General features: G+C 40.3%; 2 protein-coding genes across 7 annotated transcripts in view; both read left to right on the top strand.

Moving 5' to 3' along the window:
- The first annotated feature begins 1,045 nt into the window (after nt 1–1,045).
- LOC100149190 (GTPase IMAP family member 8) overlaps nt 1,046–19,362 on the top strand; it is a 29,790-nt gene continuing 11,473 nt past the window's right edge. The window contains exons 1-2 of one of the 4 annotated variants that reach the window (XM_073943732.1): nt 1,046–1,131; nt 19,242–19,329. The gene's annotated coding sequence lies outside the window, so the exon portion shown is untranslated. Of the gene's footprint in view, nt 1,132–17,342; nt 19,330–19,362 lie in introns of those variants that run through there. The other 3 variants (XM_073943731.1, XM_073943733.1, XM_001920324.8) reach the window with 3 other exon arrangements.
- ccdc134 (coiled-coil domain containing 134) lies at nt 4,622–18,540 on the top strand. Of its 3 annotated transcripts, none has more exons than XM_021470909.3 (8): nt 4,622–5,601; nt 5,702–5,873; nt 13,055–13,153; nt 13,355–13,476; nt 13,644–13,728; nt 13,858–14,039; nt 14,164–14,235; nt 16,368–18,540. In XM_021470909.3, exons 3-8 carry the CDS (start codon nt 13,060–13,062, stop codon nt 16,491–16,493), a joined length of 681 nt encoding a protein of 226 aa, XP_021326584.1. In that variant the 5' UTR covers nt 4,622–5,601; nt 5,702–5,873; nt 13,055–13,059; the 3' UTR covers nt 16,494–18,540. The 3 variants fall into 3 exon arrangements, 2 of the variants coding, with proteins under 2 accessions (XP_021326584.1, XP_003201721.1); XR_012400681.1 differs by lacking the exons at nt 4,622–5,601; nt 5,702–5,873 and adding an exon at nt 6,652–6,777 and having other exon boundaries at nt 16,368–17,356; nt 17,402–18,540; XM_003201673.5 differs by lacking the exons at nt 4,622–5,601; nt 5,702–5,873 and adding an exon at nt 6,652–6,777.

The following is a 19,362-nucleotide window of genomic DNA, read 5'->3' as shown; positions in this document are numbered from 1 at the left end:
TTGATACACTCACCAAATAATTCCAGATTTGCAAAAGCTCTATTGCAAATTAATTTAGATTCATTTAATTTAAAAAGTTAAAAACACAAGTTGTTGGATACTGTAATGGTTAATTGTAGTCTAGCTATACGTTTTCATATAGAGATATGCACTTGTTGTATTGTTTATATATAAATTTGCATTTTGAAAATAACAAAATGATAACCAAACAATACAGTGTAATTTGGAGTAATGATGTGCTTGGATAAGAATGCAGAGGTATTGTTACAATAAATATTATGAAAAAATAAGGGATAAACAATATGATTGCATGTGCAATGTAAACTTCATTGGTAATATATAAAATGTACTGTACAGCTATATGAACAAAAATGAGTAGACCATTTATAATTGTGAGTTTCTATATGCATTTATAGATATGTGATAGTTTAATTTTTTTAACCAGAACAGGATTGTATTATATTGATTGTAATTGAAAGTAATGCAATTTTAAATTTAAAATAAAATCAATTAAATTTTCAGATCTGTTTAGATTTATTTCAATATTTAAGAAAGTCAAATTTGGAGGAATAATGTAGTGTAGTTGAAGTGTAGATTTGGCTGACAACCCAGACCATGCAAGTGTATTGTCTAATCTATGAGAAAATATATATCTTTAAATTATAAAATATATAATAATTACTCCCTTGCTGAGACAAAAAGGTAAAAGAAAATTAGCCTATATATCACACTTTCTTATGTAGATTAATGTTATTTTACTGTTTTTTGTTGATGTAGAACATGTAGCTGGCCTGCACATAGCTAAAATTGAGTCAAACTAACACATGCTGTTATACTACACCAATTTGTTTGTGTTGACATACACTTATATCGACCTTAATCTAATAAAAATAGGTTTAAGTTTCATGTTTGCTAATGTTTTAAACACGTATTTAACATACATAGATACCTCTTCATGGTGTCGCGTTTGGTTGGGTGTGATAAAGTTCTGGAGGCTTAAAATAACACTGTACTGCCTCCCTCTACTGGACACAACAGGAACAACAGGGGCGTAAAACTGCCTAGGCCGTAAAACTGTCTGGATCCAAGTCTGCAGCCTCCCCCTACTCCTGAGGTGCGTCCTTGACTCCGGTAAGACCTAACGTAACTTATTCTACGTCCTAAAACTATACAAACACTTTTCATTGTGTGAATAAACGGTACATTTGAGTGTAACCAGAGAGTACGCAAGCTGTGGGACAAGCTGCCGTTATTCCTCTTTAACGGACCCTTTTGTTGCTTAGTTACAGACCTGTCAATCATCTCCTCACGTGATCCACATTTCTCTCCGCTTTAACGATTCGCCTTTTTCGGCTGCAGGATAATTATGCATTTAGCAGTTAATAGCCAAACACGTCTTTATAAAACTTCACATTGTTGATGCAGATAAAACATTTTCTATTACAGAAATTTATTTTTGTACATAACATTACTCGGTGTCCGGTCTCAATCCAGCAGTGTTGTTACTTTAGCCTATACACAGAAATCCCCTTAGATAACTCACTTAGTCAGCTGTATATTTACTACAGACATGGTAAGACTGTGACTGCTCTGTTTTTTGTTGTCTGCATCCAAGGTGAGACATCTAACATCTAAAAAAAAACCCAGATATCCAGATTTCTGCTATAACTGAGAAAATGGGACTTTAAACTGAGTATTGCTTTGTGTTGCTGTCTTCACTACAGATGAAGTTGATATGTACCTGTCAGTATTTGTCAAATAAAGATTTACGATGTTTACATTTTTATTTTGTCAGATTATGTTTCATATTTTATGTCCTGAAGAATAAGAAACAAATAAAACTGTGGGTGTTTTGCTGTGTTACTTTAGACAGCTGATTCACAAACACATATTTATATTCACATTCTACTGCTGACATTTGCTTCTATATAGAATACAGTGCTGTATATGACTCGTACTAATCGAACAAAATCATTATAAAACTTTACAATTGCAAAAATACCACCAAGAAGACGGCATTTGAATTCAGTATTATTCTATTATGAATTAGTTTTTAACATTATTAATTAAAAGGTAGTATAGATATCAAATTAAATCCACCCAAAATGTGGGGGTAAAACAATTAATTCATTCAAATGGAGAAACTGAACAAAACATTAATAGATCAGTAGATAATACAATGATTAAACTGATCGCATTTATATACACGACATACCAGGCAATAGGAGATTTAATAAAGAATTGTACTCATTCTGGAGCATTTACATAACAGATAATATATTTTAGTTTTCAGAGCAGCATTAAAGTAAAAATAAATCCATTATTGAGGAAATAAAATTAAGTGAAAAGGTTGCAAACATAGGGCTGCAACAACGAATTGATTAAATCGATAGAAATCTATTACTAAAAGCATTGGCAACGAATTTCATAATCGATTTGTGTCTCGCGACGTGAAGATTATTTAATTATTTATTTTTTATTTATTTATTCAATTATTTAAAAAAACCATTCGTTTAGCGCAGAGTGGAGTGAACACGGTCTCTCTCGTGCACTGGTATAGAGTTCGGCACCTCATAAACAGGAATGAGGAGGGAGGGAGTTCAACAGCTGGGTAAAACACTACAGAATTCTAGTTTTGTTCCATTTTGAAGTGAGGAACGTAAAATACCTGGTGCTGATGTTTTACTAGTTATCCAGCTTGACAAGTTAGCGTTAGCTCATTTACCCTTAGAGCGGCAACTGAAGAACTCAAATAGAGCTTTAGCGCGGTGTCTGGTGCTGAGCCAGAGAAAGACGTGTCATATCATCACAATTATGCAGCATTTAAACCACCCAATGCTTATTTTATGAATTAGACATGTAAATATACACAAGTACTAGTAAAACATCCAATTTAGAGTTTTTAAAACACACAAGGAAGTCTGACAATACATTCAAATATAATTTGCTGATGTGATTTATTCATACACACAGTGAAAGTAACTATAAAGTTGAATCTGCTCTTCTCTAAGTTCACCAGATGCTTACTTGGATGTATTTGGGGAGTAACCGAGTGTTCCTCAGCTCACTAGCTTCAGAAGGCAGTATTTAAAGCCAAACCACTCCAATTCAGACAGGTGCATAATGATTAGCAGCTGAGGCCTAATTAACCTAAAGGCTGGGGGGAGAGAGAGAGAGAGAGAGGCAGGGTGGAGCACAACACAATATGCAAGGCCTACAAGTAAAATTATGTTTTGGCTGTAACATTATTATTATTACTATTATTATAACAGCTGAGGGATGAGCTTTTTTTTAAAAAAAGGGGTTGGAAATAAATGCTTTTCTTGTTTTTTAAATCTGATTCATCTATCAATCGAAGAAATAATCGACAGATTAATCGATTATTAAAAAAATCGTTTGATGCAGCACTAAAACATAGACTTTCCTTGATAAACAATAGCTTATTTCTATTCTTAATAATTTAGAGAATCATTTTCTAACTCAAAAAGCAGTTCAGTATTGAAAGAGAAACGTTTGAACACATGCCCAGTATTGTTATAGTCTTAAATCAGATTGTGCAATGTTAATATTTTTATTTTTCAGAGGAAGTCTCCCATTCATTCAAAGCTAAACCGGAACTAAACATACACTGCGCTGCCAATAGGGGCAAATCGGCAAAACGTCGAATCAAATCCAACGGGGTCCAATCAGGTCCAATGCACAATCAAGCACCTTTTACAAACAGTACATGGTTACCCACATGCAACAAAAAATAGATTTTTAACAATATTTTTATTTATTATGACACTGTTATACACTGTTGCTTTTCACCCTTACAAAAATAGCCTACAGGAATCCTGCAGGATTTTCATTTTTTCTGCAGGAACCTGCTGGTATCCTGTAGGAATTATGAAATCCTGCAGGACAAATTGACATTATGTGCAGGCAATTCCTACAGGTTTTAGAATCATGCAGTACTTTTTGCAGGAATCCTGAAGGATTCATTTTTTTTCCTTCATAAAAGCTGCTGTCCTGCAGGAATTCAAAAATCCTGTAGGACACATTGACAATATGTGCAGGAATTTCCTACAGGTTTTTACAATGGATCCAAGCAAGTTACAAATCCTGCAGGATTTTATAATTCCTGCAGGACTTGCAGGAATTATTTGTTGTAATTGGAATGAAAGAAATTGTGTCACTTGTTTTTGGTAGCAATACAATATGAGTTCTAACAGATAAACAATACAACAAACAAACAAAAAATAAGAAAATAAATACATAAATAAAGTATAAAAGTAGATTATAGGCAATTATAAAAATCAACCATTACACTAAACCATTGAAATTATGCATTTATGCAAACAAGCAAGCTGTACACTTTTACGTTTCATTTCTATACTTTTTTTACATTTATTAAAAATCTGTTTGGTTAGATCCAAAAATAAATAAATAAATAAATAAATAAATAAATAAACTGCAAGACCTGTCCTTGAGGTAGATATATGTTAAACGTATGTCTGTGCATTTTATGAGTTCAACAGAGTCTCTTCCTCTTCCTTTTAAAATGTTTGTTGCTGTTATCCTTTATTCTCTGTCTTTTTGACCTGAGCAACCTATTTTATTCTGTGTCCATTGCCTTTTTGTGGCAGCTGGAACTGGTGCCTCTTCATTTAAGTACACTTTTTACTCCATTTTTATTCTTTAAAAAGAAGCAGGTTAAGGTTATTGTTCAGGTGATTGGTAAACATAATGTGTTTTCTGCAATGTTAGAGTAAATTTAATTATTAAATTAATATAAACATTTGTTAAACATTTTAAATAAAATAAGATATAAATGCTAAATTGAAATTAGATAATACATTGCTGCCAATAATGTATAGGTCTATTTTATACACATAATATATTTACAATATTTTAAGTTAATAATGACTGCTACTAATATATGTGTGTATTATTTAACAAAATGGACTAGACACATTAAAACAAACATTCTTATAAACAGATTTTTTCTTACAAAATAAATTATTTTTTGTGGAATACGTGTGTTTTGATGAATCTGTGCTTTACAGATTTATACAGTCTTTCACACTTAAAAAAGACGCTCGTTTTCGCCACCTACTGGCGTAACAGTGTAGTTTACATTATAAACTCCGGTAAAATGAATCATTCAGAGAAAAGATTCGATTCATTGAGATGACTCGCTTCACGTCGCCGATTCGAATGCACGTCAGTCAACTGTCACCAACCGTCTTCTGAAGGTAAACACTTTTCTTAAGTTATTTTATCGTTAAAGTGCTCCAATAACTGCTCTGTTTTAATGTTAAATCAGTAAATTGTCTTATAACACCAAAACAAATACTTACTTGATTTTTAAAGTCGAGATCACATTAACAATACTAGTACATTGCTAACGTAATATAAGGTCTACTACCGCCCATCATATAAGAACTTAATTTAAAAAATGACTATATGAAATGATATTTTTTATCATTGTTAACATAACCAGTGTTTTATTTAGTATTTTCACTGCTTATAATTGATGCTAATATAGTTTTTTGTTACCTCAGAAATCATTTATCGCTGCGGCCGGACAGCAAACTACTCTTTGGCAGGTACATTAAGGTAAAACTGTTGTCATGGATACAGTCAGCTGTAGCCATCAGAATTAATTGTGTGCATGTATGTGTGTGTTTATTTATGTCTATATATTTATCTATCTTAGAAAATGGGCAAAACATGAGTCCTAACGTTAGTGGAATGGAGGGAGGAACCATCGACCTATGACATTATTGTTTCTAAAAAGAACCTACTGAAAAAGAAATTTGAACCTGGGGATGTTGTGGATGTTGCCTATGAGGATGAAAGTTCACCAGCCACAGTTCTAGACATTAAAGGTAAAACGTACAGCAAACATCAAGACTTGTGATCATAAGTAGGCATTGGACAATTACCGGTTTAAGGTTTATGTCTGTTTGGAAAAGTCACGGTTTTATAACCACCAATATTTTCTGCTATGCCGTTTCCAAGGTATTTGCAAAGGTTTTTTATGGAGATTCATTCACAAACGAATCGCTCCCTCCGTCAGTATGAGCAGTGAAAGCAGGAGAGGAGCTGTGTTTCAGGACATGATTAGATCAAAATTAACAGGGAGGGTGGATAGTACATTTCTGTACACACAAACACACTTGTTGTCAGCAATGCCCGTGCAGTCACTGATCTATCAATGTAGAAAAGTGATGTACAATTATAATTTTCGTAATTATATTTATTTTTTTATTTGTATAATGACCAGATGTATATATGTGTATATCTCTCTGGCTTTGGATGGCCGGTCCTCCACTGCAGCTTGGTCCCGCATTAATTTCAAAGGAGCGCTACCCTGTACCAAAATGGCGGCTCTATTGACGCATTCCTTCCTATAGACAACAACAGGGTAGGCGACATCTAATGTAAATATCTATGGTAGTGCACAAACAGCATTCAAATTCAAGTAAATGTATTATTTACTTGATTTTCTTTCATATAAAGCTAAATCTTTCGAGTGTTTAATTCCTCTCGTTAATATTAAATCTATTTCAAAAAGCCTAAAACTAGCGCGGTGTTTCTGACGCGCTGATGACGTCAGCTCGCGTGCGTCCTCCCCTCAAATCGCTCCGTGCGGAAACTGGCGACGCGCGCGTGGCACGAGCGACCGGAGGAACAGACACAGATCAGACGCGCCGCTGCGCTCCGGTGTGTTGAATAAATAAATAAACCCTCGACGCGTTTACCGATGACCGCGAGCACTGCACGGTGAAGGTGAGCAACCGAGGATTTAGATCCGCATCACACACATACACACACACACACACCGCTGCAACATCTGCACTGCTCGAGATTATACTGATCATCATAATCATCATCTTAATCCGGTGTCGTGAGTGAGGGGTACTTCCGGTCACCGATAATCTCAGAGCAGTGCTAGCGTTAGTAATGATGATTAATTAATGTACTATAGTAGAGCACACAGCTGCTGGTGATGAATATGCTAATGATGTGGTTTCCTGATGCCTGCATCATCTCTCCGGAACCCTTCTGCTCTGGATATTAGTATGCTGATGTGTGGAGGACCCGAGCTCTGACCTGGTTTATCAGCACACCTGCGCTACAGTCCCGCTGTCTGACTGCTTTAACTGTGGATATACAGTGGCTTTAGTGAACTGTAGAGCAGTCTGTGTGTGTTGATGTGGGTCTGGGACTGCGCTGGAGATGTTCTGCTGTGGTTTACTGGCACTGGTTTTCCTATTGGTCAAAAATTCAGCTGGTTTTATCCCTGTATAGAGATGTTGACCTGTGGATTGATCTGGGTTTAGGTGGTTTTCACTTCTATATCAACATAATAATGCCTAGGATTATTACTGCGACTGACAACATTTTCACTGTCAACAACAACAACAAAAATGAGTTAACAGCGATTTCTTAGCCACATATGTTAAATAATGAGTCAAAAGCCAAACATATGCACTGTTTATTCTGTAAAAATAGTTGGGTTAAAATACCCTGACATATAACCCAACTATAGGTTATTATAGCATCTTCCCAACTATGGGTTATTTTAACCCAATGCATTGAGCTGTTAATCATCAAAGTTTGGATTACAAAACTAACTAATCAGGCTTCACTCAGTGTCCACAATGAAGAATACAGTTTAACCACGTCCACACTGCTAAAAGATGGTCCTGCTTTGGTGCTGCTCCTCCCATGATAATGCATAGATCTTTTATCAATCGTCCATATAATTAATTAAGAGTGCTGATGAAACGGATGTTAAAATCACTCCACACGGAGAGAGGTAAACATGATAAACACAACAGAAAGATTATGGCATTGGAGCTTAAATAAACTTTAAACACAAAACAACATTACGCACGCATATCAACCAGGCATGGGACGGTAACCGTGTTTAAGGTATACTGTGGTTTGGAATAGTCAAGGTTTTAAAAACGTCAACATTCTCCTATGCTGCTCCTGAGGTATGTGTACGATTTTTAATTTTACTTGTTTTGTTTTTTAGGACAGCAGTATATCTAAAGATACTGTTTTAAGTTGTAAAGAAATCAGTGTGTTTGAAGTCAAGTGAGTGATTTATTTTAATTATTCAGCCTGACATGTTCACTGCTCCAAAATATCGTAAATCTTTCAAAAAATAAAATATATTGTGTTTAAAGGGGAAAAAGGTTTAGTTTTTACCCAGGCATTTAAAAAGAATATATATTAGAGCAGTGAGCACAATACTGTGAACCTGTGATATTTTAATCCATGGTTATCATATCGAGAGTCTTATATACCGGTACATGCCTACTGACTACATCATTTTGGCAAGGCAAGTTTATTTATATAGCACATTTCATACACAGTGGCAATTCAAAGTGCTTTACATAGACAAGAATAAAAGAAACAAGTAAAATAAAAATAAAAACAAATAATTAAAATGAGTAAAAAAAAGCATAAAAACAGGTAAAATGTGATATAAAAGAATGAAGAAGAAGAGAAAAACATGATAGTGCGATCTGTGGGACGCAGCACAGTGCTCATTCAGTAAAGGCACAGCTAAACAGATGTGTGTTCAGTCTTAATGTGAATGTGCCTAATGTTGGAGCACATCTGATCATTTCTGGAAGCTGATTCCAGCAGCAGGGGGCGTAGTGGCTGCGTAGGTTGAGTCCTAACATGGGAGGATTGACACAACAGATCAGGGCCCTCATGTACAAAGACTTGCGTTGAATTAATACTAAAACATTGCATATGGACAAAGCTGATAATGTGCGTACGCAGTAAAAAATCCCACACTCATTCTCTTTGTACATCTGAATTAACGTGAAATTGAGTGCATGAGCGCAAACTCCTCCCTGCCTCTCCCCCGTATGAATATGCTAATGACTTCACTTCGGCAAAACCAAACAACAAAGCAATGGCAAAGGCATGAGGAGAAACTTGACCGAATGTGAATGTGAGGGGCTCCTATCGGAGGTAGACCGGAAATCACTGTGATCCCTAATAATGCGTTCCCTTTGGATTCGATCATTGACAATGTCCTCTAATAAAGCCAACACTGCCATTGCCATAGACCAGGGGTCACCAAACTTGTTCCTGGAGGGCCGGTGTCCTGCAGAATTTAGCTCCAACCCTAATCAAACACACCTGAACAAGCTAATCAAGGTCTTACTAGGTGTACTTGAAACACCCAGCCATGTGTGTTGAGGCAAGTTGTAGCTAAACCCTGCAGGTACACCGGCACTACAGGACCAGGATTGGTGACCCCTGCCATAGACTAAGGCTTGTGTACATTTGCAAATGCTGTTATATGTCCTAAATCACATAATTAGTAAAATAATATAGTGTCAATTAACTTATTTGATCAATTATAAATGAACAGCAGTGTTTTCTACATGTGTTGGTGCGACACTTTGTAGTGTGCAATTTAACCCAACTGCCTCTAGGAGTCGCCAATGGAAATAAAACACACACAAGAAACACACATATGCCAGACATGAAGTTGGTGTGGACCAACACACATTCTCATGTTCATTTCATTGTTAGTAAATCTAAACGCGAGCGTGAAACCTGATACTTGAGGCACTTGGTTCATGTTAAAGATCTGAGCTTCCCATCACTACTGTGTGTCTAACCTCTGAAGCAGCCTTGCACACTTATTGCACTTAAGCCTGTTTCAAAAAAAGAGTTTTTATTAAACAATATTTATTCTGTTGATGTTAAATCTTGCACCTGACAAATATCCTCATTTAGAATAAAACTGAAACTAATAAAAAGTTTACTAAAACTAAGCAGTTTCAAAATATAGAAACTAATAAAAACTAGTAAATCTGCTTCTAAAACTGATTACAACGGACTGAATTTGAAAACAAGAAGTCAAAACGAAATAGAAACTAATGAAGAATCCAGAACTATTATAACCTTGTCACTTCATACCAAACTTTTTATTTTTTATCATCATTGACGATGGTGATCGGTCAACAAATACTGATACAGACTTTATCGGCCCAGCCCTGGGTCTGGTCTGGTCTAGTTTGGTTTAGTAAAGTCTGATCTGGTCTGATCTGGATTTGATGGTTTTCATTTGTGACAGTCATGATTGGTCTGATCTGGACTGATCTGTTTCAGCGCAGGAAGTAGAACATTCCTCTGTGTGTGTGTGTGTGTGTGTGTGTGTGTGTGTGTGTGTGTGTGTGTGTGTGTGTGTTTGGCTATGAATGAACATGAAATATTGAAGAGAAATCTGTCTGATCCTCTGGGTGTGTGTGTGTGTGTGTGTGTGTGTGTGTGTGTGTGTGTGTGTGTGTGTGTGTGTGTGAAGCTGAAGAATCATCTACAACCCCATTTTATTGTTCATTTAGCACATCTTCACCAGCAGTTGTGTCCGCAGTGTGTGTTTAAAGACTGATTGATCAAAATTCTTCATGAGTAATGGATTGCCTCTGAAAACAGATGAAAAAGAGGGTCAGTTCACTCAAAAATTAGTCATTTCTCTGGGTTTAGGCGTTCTTCTGAGAAACACAACTGAAGATATTTCTGGATCAAACCGTGTTCAGGCTCATTGACTTGTAGTGTTTCAGAAACACACACAGCTCTCTCTCTCTCTCTCTCTCTCTCTCTCTCTCTCTCTCTCTCCATAAACTGCATTGGTTTTTAATAAGTTAAACTGTTCTCTGATATCTACATAGGAGGTTTATGGATTCAGCAAGTTAGAAAATCTCCAGAAAGACATTTATAAGTTAATTTATAACTCCATAAAATTAGAAGATCCACAATTGACCATATTTGGGTCGTGTCATGAATATTAATGAGCTCCGCTCTGATGTGCTGCTCTTACACACACACACACACACACACACACACACACAAAGCATAGTATACTGACCAGGGCCAAATATAGACCCCATCAGAGTAATGTTAACCTCTTTTGCTCTTCATCTGTTGTGGATAAAGGCTAAATTACAATTAATCTTGATGAACATGTATTGTGTTGTATTGTGAAGCTACAGTCAAAGAAAACACAGCAAGGACTTCTTGTCAACCTGTGCCTGATCAGATTGAGCTGAGTGATTTGTCACAATTCTGCAACTACATGTGTTTGATGAAGCATACTCTTCAAATTTCACAATAAACCCCATAAGTGAACCGAAGATGCAGCTAAACATGTCTTGCGCCTCTTCAGAGTGGAGATCAATACATGTGTAATCTGTATATCCTGCATTTTGCATCCTGAGGCCAGTTTGAACGTGTCTTGTGCTGCCCAGTAGCGCATGGTTAAAGGGTCACGAAACACCAGAACACATGTGTTTGAGCTGTTGACAGTGGTATATGTGTCCCACACTGCTATAAACACTATTAGGACACCTATATTTCACTAAAAAGTGTAAATTGGTTGTTTTTGCGTTATTTCAAGCAAATTCGTACTTCCTGTTTGAAACTAATTTTTGAAGCTGCGTCACGGTCATGACATAATAGCGTGTATTCCAGCGTGCAGACTGGACGCCTGTGCCAGAGTGTGTCTTATTACGTCTTACAGTGTGCTGCATTAATGCATGAGTAAAGCTTGGTTCAAACCAATCAGCGCGCTCTATTGTGCAACTTCATTAATATTCATTACTGTCACAGTGTAGATGACAGAGACGCCACGTTGTGTTGGCAAAACAAGCGTGAAGTGTTGCTTTTATAGTTTGCTGCAGTGAAGTTTTGTTTTCATTTTCTCTCTGTGAGAGCTCAGCTGGAGTCACGTGTGGATTAACAGTGTACGCGACGCTCGACAACAATAACTTACGTGTCTAAGGAGGATTATTGTTTACCTGAGAGCTGTTCTCATCTGCAAACGCTGAGATCCGGATTCGCTTGTAGTCTTCTCTTAATAAAGACGCGGCTCTAGTTGCTGGTGATTGTCCTGTCTCTACAGATTTGGTAAGTGAGCGACCAGTGCTCTTTGTTTATTCAGTTCGTATTTTATTCGTATCAAACAAACTATTGCAACGAGTGTAAACAAGTTAGCACTAACAGTTACAACCAAACTATAACCGCGTGTTGGATTTTGTGACCGGAATAACACACGCGGCTTTCTGACGCTACCTGCCGTGTGTATCTAAGTTTCCGGGAAATGCTGAGTTTTTTTTCTCTCATTCGCCGTGCGGTATCAAACATTGCATGAAAAATACACACTTAGAGCAGTTCCTCGAATCAAATATCACGTTTATCGGGAGGGGCATGAATGAATTCCCTGAATGAAAGAGCCAAACTGCAGTTAAAGTCCAACATTTAATAATTTGGCAAATAATTCGACTACAGATGTCCATGTAAACACAGTCACATTGTCCGCTGTGGTTGTGTGTTTTTGACTCTGAAATTCAGCGCGCCCAAATAGACACTCCCACACCAAGCCTCTTTAGTTCCTCCGACACTCCCCCCTAAACAGAGCTGGACACGCCCACTTTTCTGACTTTTTCCAAAGTAGAGGTGTGAAAACACCCTGCTGAAACGAGGGGCTTTCATGGCCCTTTAACAATTTGATTGCTCATGTTTTCAAAATAAAAGTCCCTCCTGCATAGTATGTGAAATATAAGCTTATATTAACTGAGGGAGGAAAATGGTCACTGTTGTATTACTAGAAAACGTTTGTCCTATCAAAAGCAGGCTGAAGTGTGCATATTAATGATCTCAGAGGTGTTTTATGAGCTCATTACTAAAGCACTTTAATATTAATTACACAGAGATGCTCCTTTCCTGATTTTGTGTCCTTATAAGCCTGCAGTAAATCTTCAGATAGTCATTAGCCTCTGGTGTTCAATGCACAGAGTCTTAATCTGGAGTTCTGTGTGTGTGTGTTTTAGGCATTAAGGTTTTTAATGTAAGGTTTAAGCCTGGTTGTAATCTGTCTTAATCTTCATGTGTGATCACATTCATTATTGTTTTTATCCAAAGTAGCTTGAACATGAGGAATATGAGTCACTGTATTGTTTATGAGGTTTTAATTTTCGTTCTCTTTCTCTCTGTGTGGTGAATACTGAATGTGTGTTTCTCCCTCTAGTGGTCATGTTGAGTGTTTGCGCTCTGCTGCTGCTGGCAGCTCCAGCAGCCCTTGGTTCCGACTCCGACAGACACCGACACGACTCCAACCTGGAGATCTGTATCCTCTCCCTCTCTCTGTGTGTGTGTGTGTGTGTGTGTGTGTGTGTGTGACTGATATGTGTGTGTGATGATGTCTGACTAGTGGTTTTAACTGATGTGTTTTTGCATGTTTCTCTGATGGATGTGTGTGTGTCTGAGTGATATATCCGTGTGTGTCTATATCAGTGTGTGTTGTTCTCCTGATGGTCTCCTCCGTCAGATAAGCGTCTGTTCGAGACGAAGAGGAAAGATCAGCTGAACGCTCTGAAGAATCTGGTGGAGCTCAACGACGTCAACCAGCAGTACAAGATCATCGACATCATGCTCAAGGGCCTCTTCAAGGTGTGTGTGTGTGTGTGTGTGTGAGAGATATTCATCACACTGTGTGCTCATAAATCAGCCAGACTGCAAGAGTGTGAAGATGTAAATGTGCAGAGTGTTTACTGTGTACAGTAAAAAACATCCGTGTGTGTGTGTGTGTGTGTGTGTGTGTGTGTGTGTGTGTTCAGGTGCTGGAGGACTCCAGAGCTGTGCTTATAGCTGCTAACATGCGGCCTGATGATCCGTTCCCACTCGACGACAAACTCAAAGAAGGTGAGAAACTGTGTGTGTGTGTTTGTTTGTTTGTTTGTTTGTGTGATTTTGTGTCACTTTAATCATTTTCTGTGCATTTTAATGTGTGTGTGTGTGTGTGTGTGTGTGTGTGTGTGTGTGTGTGTGCAGCGTACTCTCACGTGGTGGAGAACACGGCGTTCTTCGGTGACGTGGCTCTGCGTTTCCCGCGCATCGTGCACCATTATTACGAGCGTAACGCAGACTGGAGTGTGTTGCTGCGCTGGGGTCTGAGCTTCTGCAACCACACCGGGGTCTTCAGCGGAGGAGCACACCAGCACGTGCTCACACTGGTCAGAGCAGGGCATCATGGGGGATTACACTGTCAGCATCAGCGTATACACTTCTGGACCACTGACCTGTGTGTGTGTGTGTGTGTGTGTGTGTGTATGTGTGTATGTGTGTGTGTGTGTTCAGATGTCACAGGAGCTGGGGATCACAGAGAAATCTGCAGACTTCGTCAATCCATACAGGACAGAACGAGACGATGTGAGTTTCACACTCATGAATGGACACACTTAAAACACATATACACACACACACTTGGACATACACGCGCACAAACAAACAAACAAACACACACAGACATAAATACACAAACACCTGCACAAATGCATAAACCCTCATGCATGGATTTACACTCAATAAACACACACTCACAGGCCACTTTATTAGGTACACCTGTCCTACTGCTCGTTAAAGCAAATGTCTAATCAGCCAATCACATGGCAGCAGCTCACTGCAGTCAGGCATGTAGACATGGTCAAGAGGATCTGCTGCAGTTCAAAGCGAGCATCAGAATGGGGAAGAAAGGGGATTTAAGAGACTCTGAACATGGCATGGTTGTTGCTGCCAGACGGGCTGCTCTGAGTATTTCAGAAATCAACTGGGATTTTCACGCACAACCATCTCTAGGCTTTACAGAGAATGCTCCGACAAAGAGGAAATATCCAGTGAGCGGCAGTTCTGTGGGCGCAAATGCCTTGTTGATGAGGCCAGAGGAGAATGGCCAGACTGGTTCCAGCTGATAGAAAGGCAACAGTAACTCAAATAAGCACTCGTTACAACCGAGCTCTGCAGAAGAGCATCTCTGAACACACAACACGTCCAACCTTGAGGCGGATGGGCTACAGCAGCAGAAGAGCACACCGGGTGCCGCTCCTGTCAGCTAAGAACAGGAAACTGAGGCTACAATTCACACAGACTCACCAAAACTGGACAATAGAAGATTGGAGAAACGTTGCTGCTCTGATGAGTCTCCATTTCTGCTGACACATTCGGATGCTCGGCTCACAATTTGGCCTCAACAGCATGAAAGCATGGATCATCCTGCCTTGTATCAGCGGTTCAGGCTGGTGGTGGTGGTGTAATGGTGTGGGGGAGATTTTCTTTGGGTCCATTAGTACCAATTGAGCATCAACGCCACAGCCTACCTGAGTATTGCTGCTGACCATGTCCATCCCTTTATGAGCACAGTGTCTCCATCTTCTGATGGCTACTTCCAGCAGGATAACGCAGCATGTCATAAAGCTCAATCATCTCAGACTGGTGAACATGACGATGAGTTCACTGCACTCAAATGGCCTCCACAGTCACCAGAGCTCAATCCAATAGAGCAGCTTTGGGATGTGGTGGAACGGGAGATTGGCATCATGGATGTGCAGCCGACAAATCTGCAGCAACTGTGTGATGCTATCATGACAATATGGAGGAAAATCTATGAGGAATATTTCCAGCAGCTTGCTGAATCTCTGCCATAAAGGATTAAGGCAGTTCTGAAGGCAAAAAGGCGGTCCGACCCGGTACTGGTGAGGTGTACCTAATAAAGTGGCCAGTACGTGTACACAAGCATACACACTCAAACATATGCGCAAACACTCGGTTTACTTTGCACACATTCGGCCTTCCCAGCGTGCACACTCAGTCTACCTCGTGCACACTCTCTCTACTGTGCACACACACAGTCTCTCGCGCACACTCGGTCTCTGGCGCACACACTCGATCTACAGTGTGCACACTCTGTCTACTGCGAACATTTGGTCACTCTCGCGCGCATAATCGTTCCCTCTCGCGGGCACATGGGTCTACCTCGCACACACTTGGCCCACCACGCACATTTGGTCTGTCTCGTGCGCACTCCGGTCTACCATTCGCACACTCGGCCCACCGCGCACATTTGGTCTCTCTCGCGCACAATCGGTCTCATTCGCAAACTCGGTCTCTCTCGCATGCACATGGGTCGACCTCACACACACTTGGCCCACCGGGCACATTTGGTCTCTCTAGTGTGCACTCCGGTCTACCGTTCGCACACTTAATCTATCTCGCGCGCACATGGGTCTACCTTACACACACTCGGCCTCTACCTCACGCACGCTTGGCCTACCGCACACATTTGGTCTCTTTCATGCGCACATGGGTCTACCTTACACACACTCGACCTCTACCTCGCGCACGCTTGGCCTACCGCACACATTTGGTCTCTTTCATGCACACATGGGTCTACCTTGCGCACACTCGGCCTCTCTGCTTTCACTTGGCTTTTGTCCACTCTGGCGCCTCATACTTCTGCTCTGACCTTCTGTAGTGTTTCAAACAGACTCCTTCCCTCTGTGCATCAGGTGCTGCAGACAGCCGAGGCCTTCCAGAAGATTCTGCGTGAGGAGGAGAAGAGAAGGAGGAAGGAGGAGAAGAGGAAAGAGATCCGCAAAGGGCCGCGCATCTCTCGCTCGCGCAACGAGCTGTGATGACGAGCTCCAGACCTTCACACTATCAGGGAGAGTCCGACACGGGCCGCCGCAGCGTTTACACTGAGTCCTCCATCCACACACACGCTGCAGAGTCACCCACCACTGCTGTGTGTGTGTGTGTGTGTGTGTTGGAGATCTGGGCAGGCTGCAGGGGGAGGAGTCAGGGTGGGGGCGGGGTCACGAGGGGGTTAACTGGAGTCTGTGTGGGCTACAGCAGGAGGAGTCTGGGTGGGGGGACAGGGTCACAAGGGGTATACTACTTTGTTTAGGCCTTAGGGGAGGAGTCTGTATGGGGGCGGGGTCACGAGGGGTATACTACTTTTAGCCCTTAGGGGAGGAGTCTGTATGGGGGCGGGGTCACGAGGGGGGTTTGCTGGAGTCTGGGCCACAGGAGGAGGAGTCTGGGATGGGGGAACAGTGTCACGAGAGGTATGCTAGTTTGTTTGGGCTTTAGTGGGAGGAGTCTGTGTGGGGGCGGGGGTTTACTGAAGTCTGTGTGGAGTCAGGGATGGGGTCATAAGCTGTTTACTGGAGTGTGTGAGCTTCAGGGGGAAGAGTCATGGAAGGGGGAGAAGTCTGTGTGGGCAGGGTCACGGGGGATTACTGTAGTCTGGGCTACAGGGGGAGGAGTCTGATGTGGGCAGGGAAACGAGGAGATTTTTGGAGTCTGTAGGGGCGGGGTCATGAGGGCATTACTGGAGTCTGTGGGAGTGAGAGGGAGGAGCCTGTATCGGGGAGGGGGATTATTTCAGTCTGTGTGGATTCAGGGGAGGAGTCTGAGTGTGGGCGGGGTCACAAGGGCTTTGCTGGAGCCTGTTGGATTTAGGAAAGGAAGCCAGGGATGGGGGAAGAGTCTGTTTGTGGGCGGGCGCATGACCAGATTCACTGGAGGGAGGAGTCTGTAGGCGGGGTTTGCTGTTTGGTCATATTAGTTAAATGTGGGTGTGGTTAAGCCAGTGGGAGGTGTCTTTGAAGGGTAGGTGTTTTTAGATAAGTGGGAGGAGTCTGTGGGTCTGGTCATGAGGTACTTTACTATACATGAGTTAAAAGAGGGTGTGGCTAATGTATAGGAGGAGTTTGGGTGGGCGGGGTCACAGTGTTTTTGTCAATAGGGGAGGTAAAGGGATAGTTCATACAAAAATACAAATTTACTCCCTATTTACTCGTCCTCAAGGGGTTTCAAACCTTCTGTTGAACACTACAGAAGGTATTTTGAAGTAAGCTAATAAACCCGTAACCATTAACTTCCATTGTTGGAAAAACAAATACTATGGAAGTCAATGGTTACAGGTTTTCAGCATTCTTTAAGTAGTTTGTTTAGTGTTCAACAAGTAATTCACTTAATTCAAACAGGTCTCACACAAGTAAAGGCTGAGTAAATGATGATCATTTTCATTTTTGGGTGAACTGTCCCTTTTAGAGAGGGTTATGTGTGTGGGAGGAGTCTGGGTGGGTGTGGTTAGATCAGTGGGCAGGGTCACGCTGGCTCTGGGTCTAAGGTGTTTTGGACACTGCTATTTGGATATGTTCAACACTTAATCTGTTTTGATAATGTGATTTCAGACATTGTTGAAGTTCCTCTACAAGATATTCAGAGTATTTAGATTGAAGAGAGGCTTTATTCCAGGGTACTTTATAGAATAATATTAAGAGAACTGTGGGCGATTCACATCTCTGTGCTTTCTTTACAGCCATTATAGTATAGACCATTGTGTGTGTGGTTGTTTGTGTGAGAGAGAATCAATCATTGTGTGTTTGAGTATGAGATGAATGTTGATGGTCTGGCCTGAGATCAGATCTGCACTGCCATGAGGGAATCTCCATGATAATGATGAGTGTGAATGGATGTGAGATCAGTGTGTTTCGGTTTCACTTCATTTTCTGCTCTGATAAAATGAAGTGTGTGTGTTAGAGAGAATCCAACTGATTTACTCTGAGCCCTAGATGCATTCATCATCATCTGATCATGCGACTGTTATTATATCTGTTCATCATCAGCTGGAGATATTAATATTGATCAAATGAATAAAGTTTATTGAACAAACTCTGCTGTTTTGTTCAGTTTATTGAAGTTGTGTGTTTAGCTCTCCAATCCCATATGAAATAATACTGTAGTCATTTATAGTAAATACTACTGTTCTTGAACAGTACTAAAATGTATTGTGCTGTATATATTATAGTACTTGCAACACCTTGATATTGAATGCTCCACTACAGCCTACTGTAATATTTACAATATGGAACTGATAAACTAATGAATACTCTTCTGTGGTATTTACTATAGCTGGGGTGTCCTCTCAGACTCAGTTCTGGAGGGCTGGCGCCCTGGAGGTTTTAGCCCCATCTTGCTCCAACACACCTGGAAGGATGTTTTCTAGAAAGCCTAGTAAGAGCTTGATTAGCTAGTACAGGCGAGTCTGATTGGGGTTGGAACTAAACTTTGCAAGACACCAGCCCTCCAGGACTGAGTTTGAACACCCCTGTACTAAGTGAACTGAAAAACTAATAAAAGGCCTACTGTAGTAGATATACTTTTTTTTCTATGGGGGACTAGTGTATTGTTGTCAAATATACCCTGTAGCTGTAGTAAACTACAGTGTAGTGTATTGTTTTTCTTATGTTTCTGTAGTATTACCTCAACAGATAAATTCAAGTTCTTTGCTAAAGTGTTTTGTCATGTGAGTGTTTTGTTTATTGTGATGACTATCTGTGAACTTCGCTCGTTCTTGCTCTGAAAAACCTCAGGATCAAGACCTGTTTTACTGGTACAGTAATAAACTTGACGCCACTGATGAATCTGAAGTGAACTTTAAACAGCAGCTCTCGACTCGTGGTGAGTGCATTTGATTTCCTTCTACCATATATT

Source organism: Danio rerio, chromosome 3, assembly GCF_049306965.1.
Source record: "Danio rerio strain Tuebingen ecotype United States chromosome 3, GRCz12tu, whole genome shotgun sequence".
NCBI lineage: Eukaryota > Metazoa > Chordata > Actinopteri > Cypriniformes > Danionidae > Danio > Danio rerio.
This window is presented reverse-complemented; position numbering and strand designations above follow the sequence as displayed.

Coding starts and splice junctions, on each gene's coding strand:
- ccdc134 (XM_021470909.3), top strand. CDS start 13,060: ATGTTGAGTGTTTGCGCTCTGCTGCTGCTGGCAGCTCCAGCAGCCCTT. Junction 13,154..13,354: donor CGACTCCAACCTGGAGATCT/GTATCCTCTCCC, acceptor CTCCTCCGTCAG/ATAAGCGTCTGTTCGAGACG. Junction 14,040..14,163: donor ACCAGCACGTGCTCACACTG/GTCAGAGCAGGG, acceptor GTGTGTGTTCAG/ATGTCACAGGAGCTGGGGAT.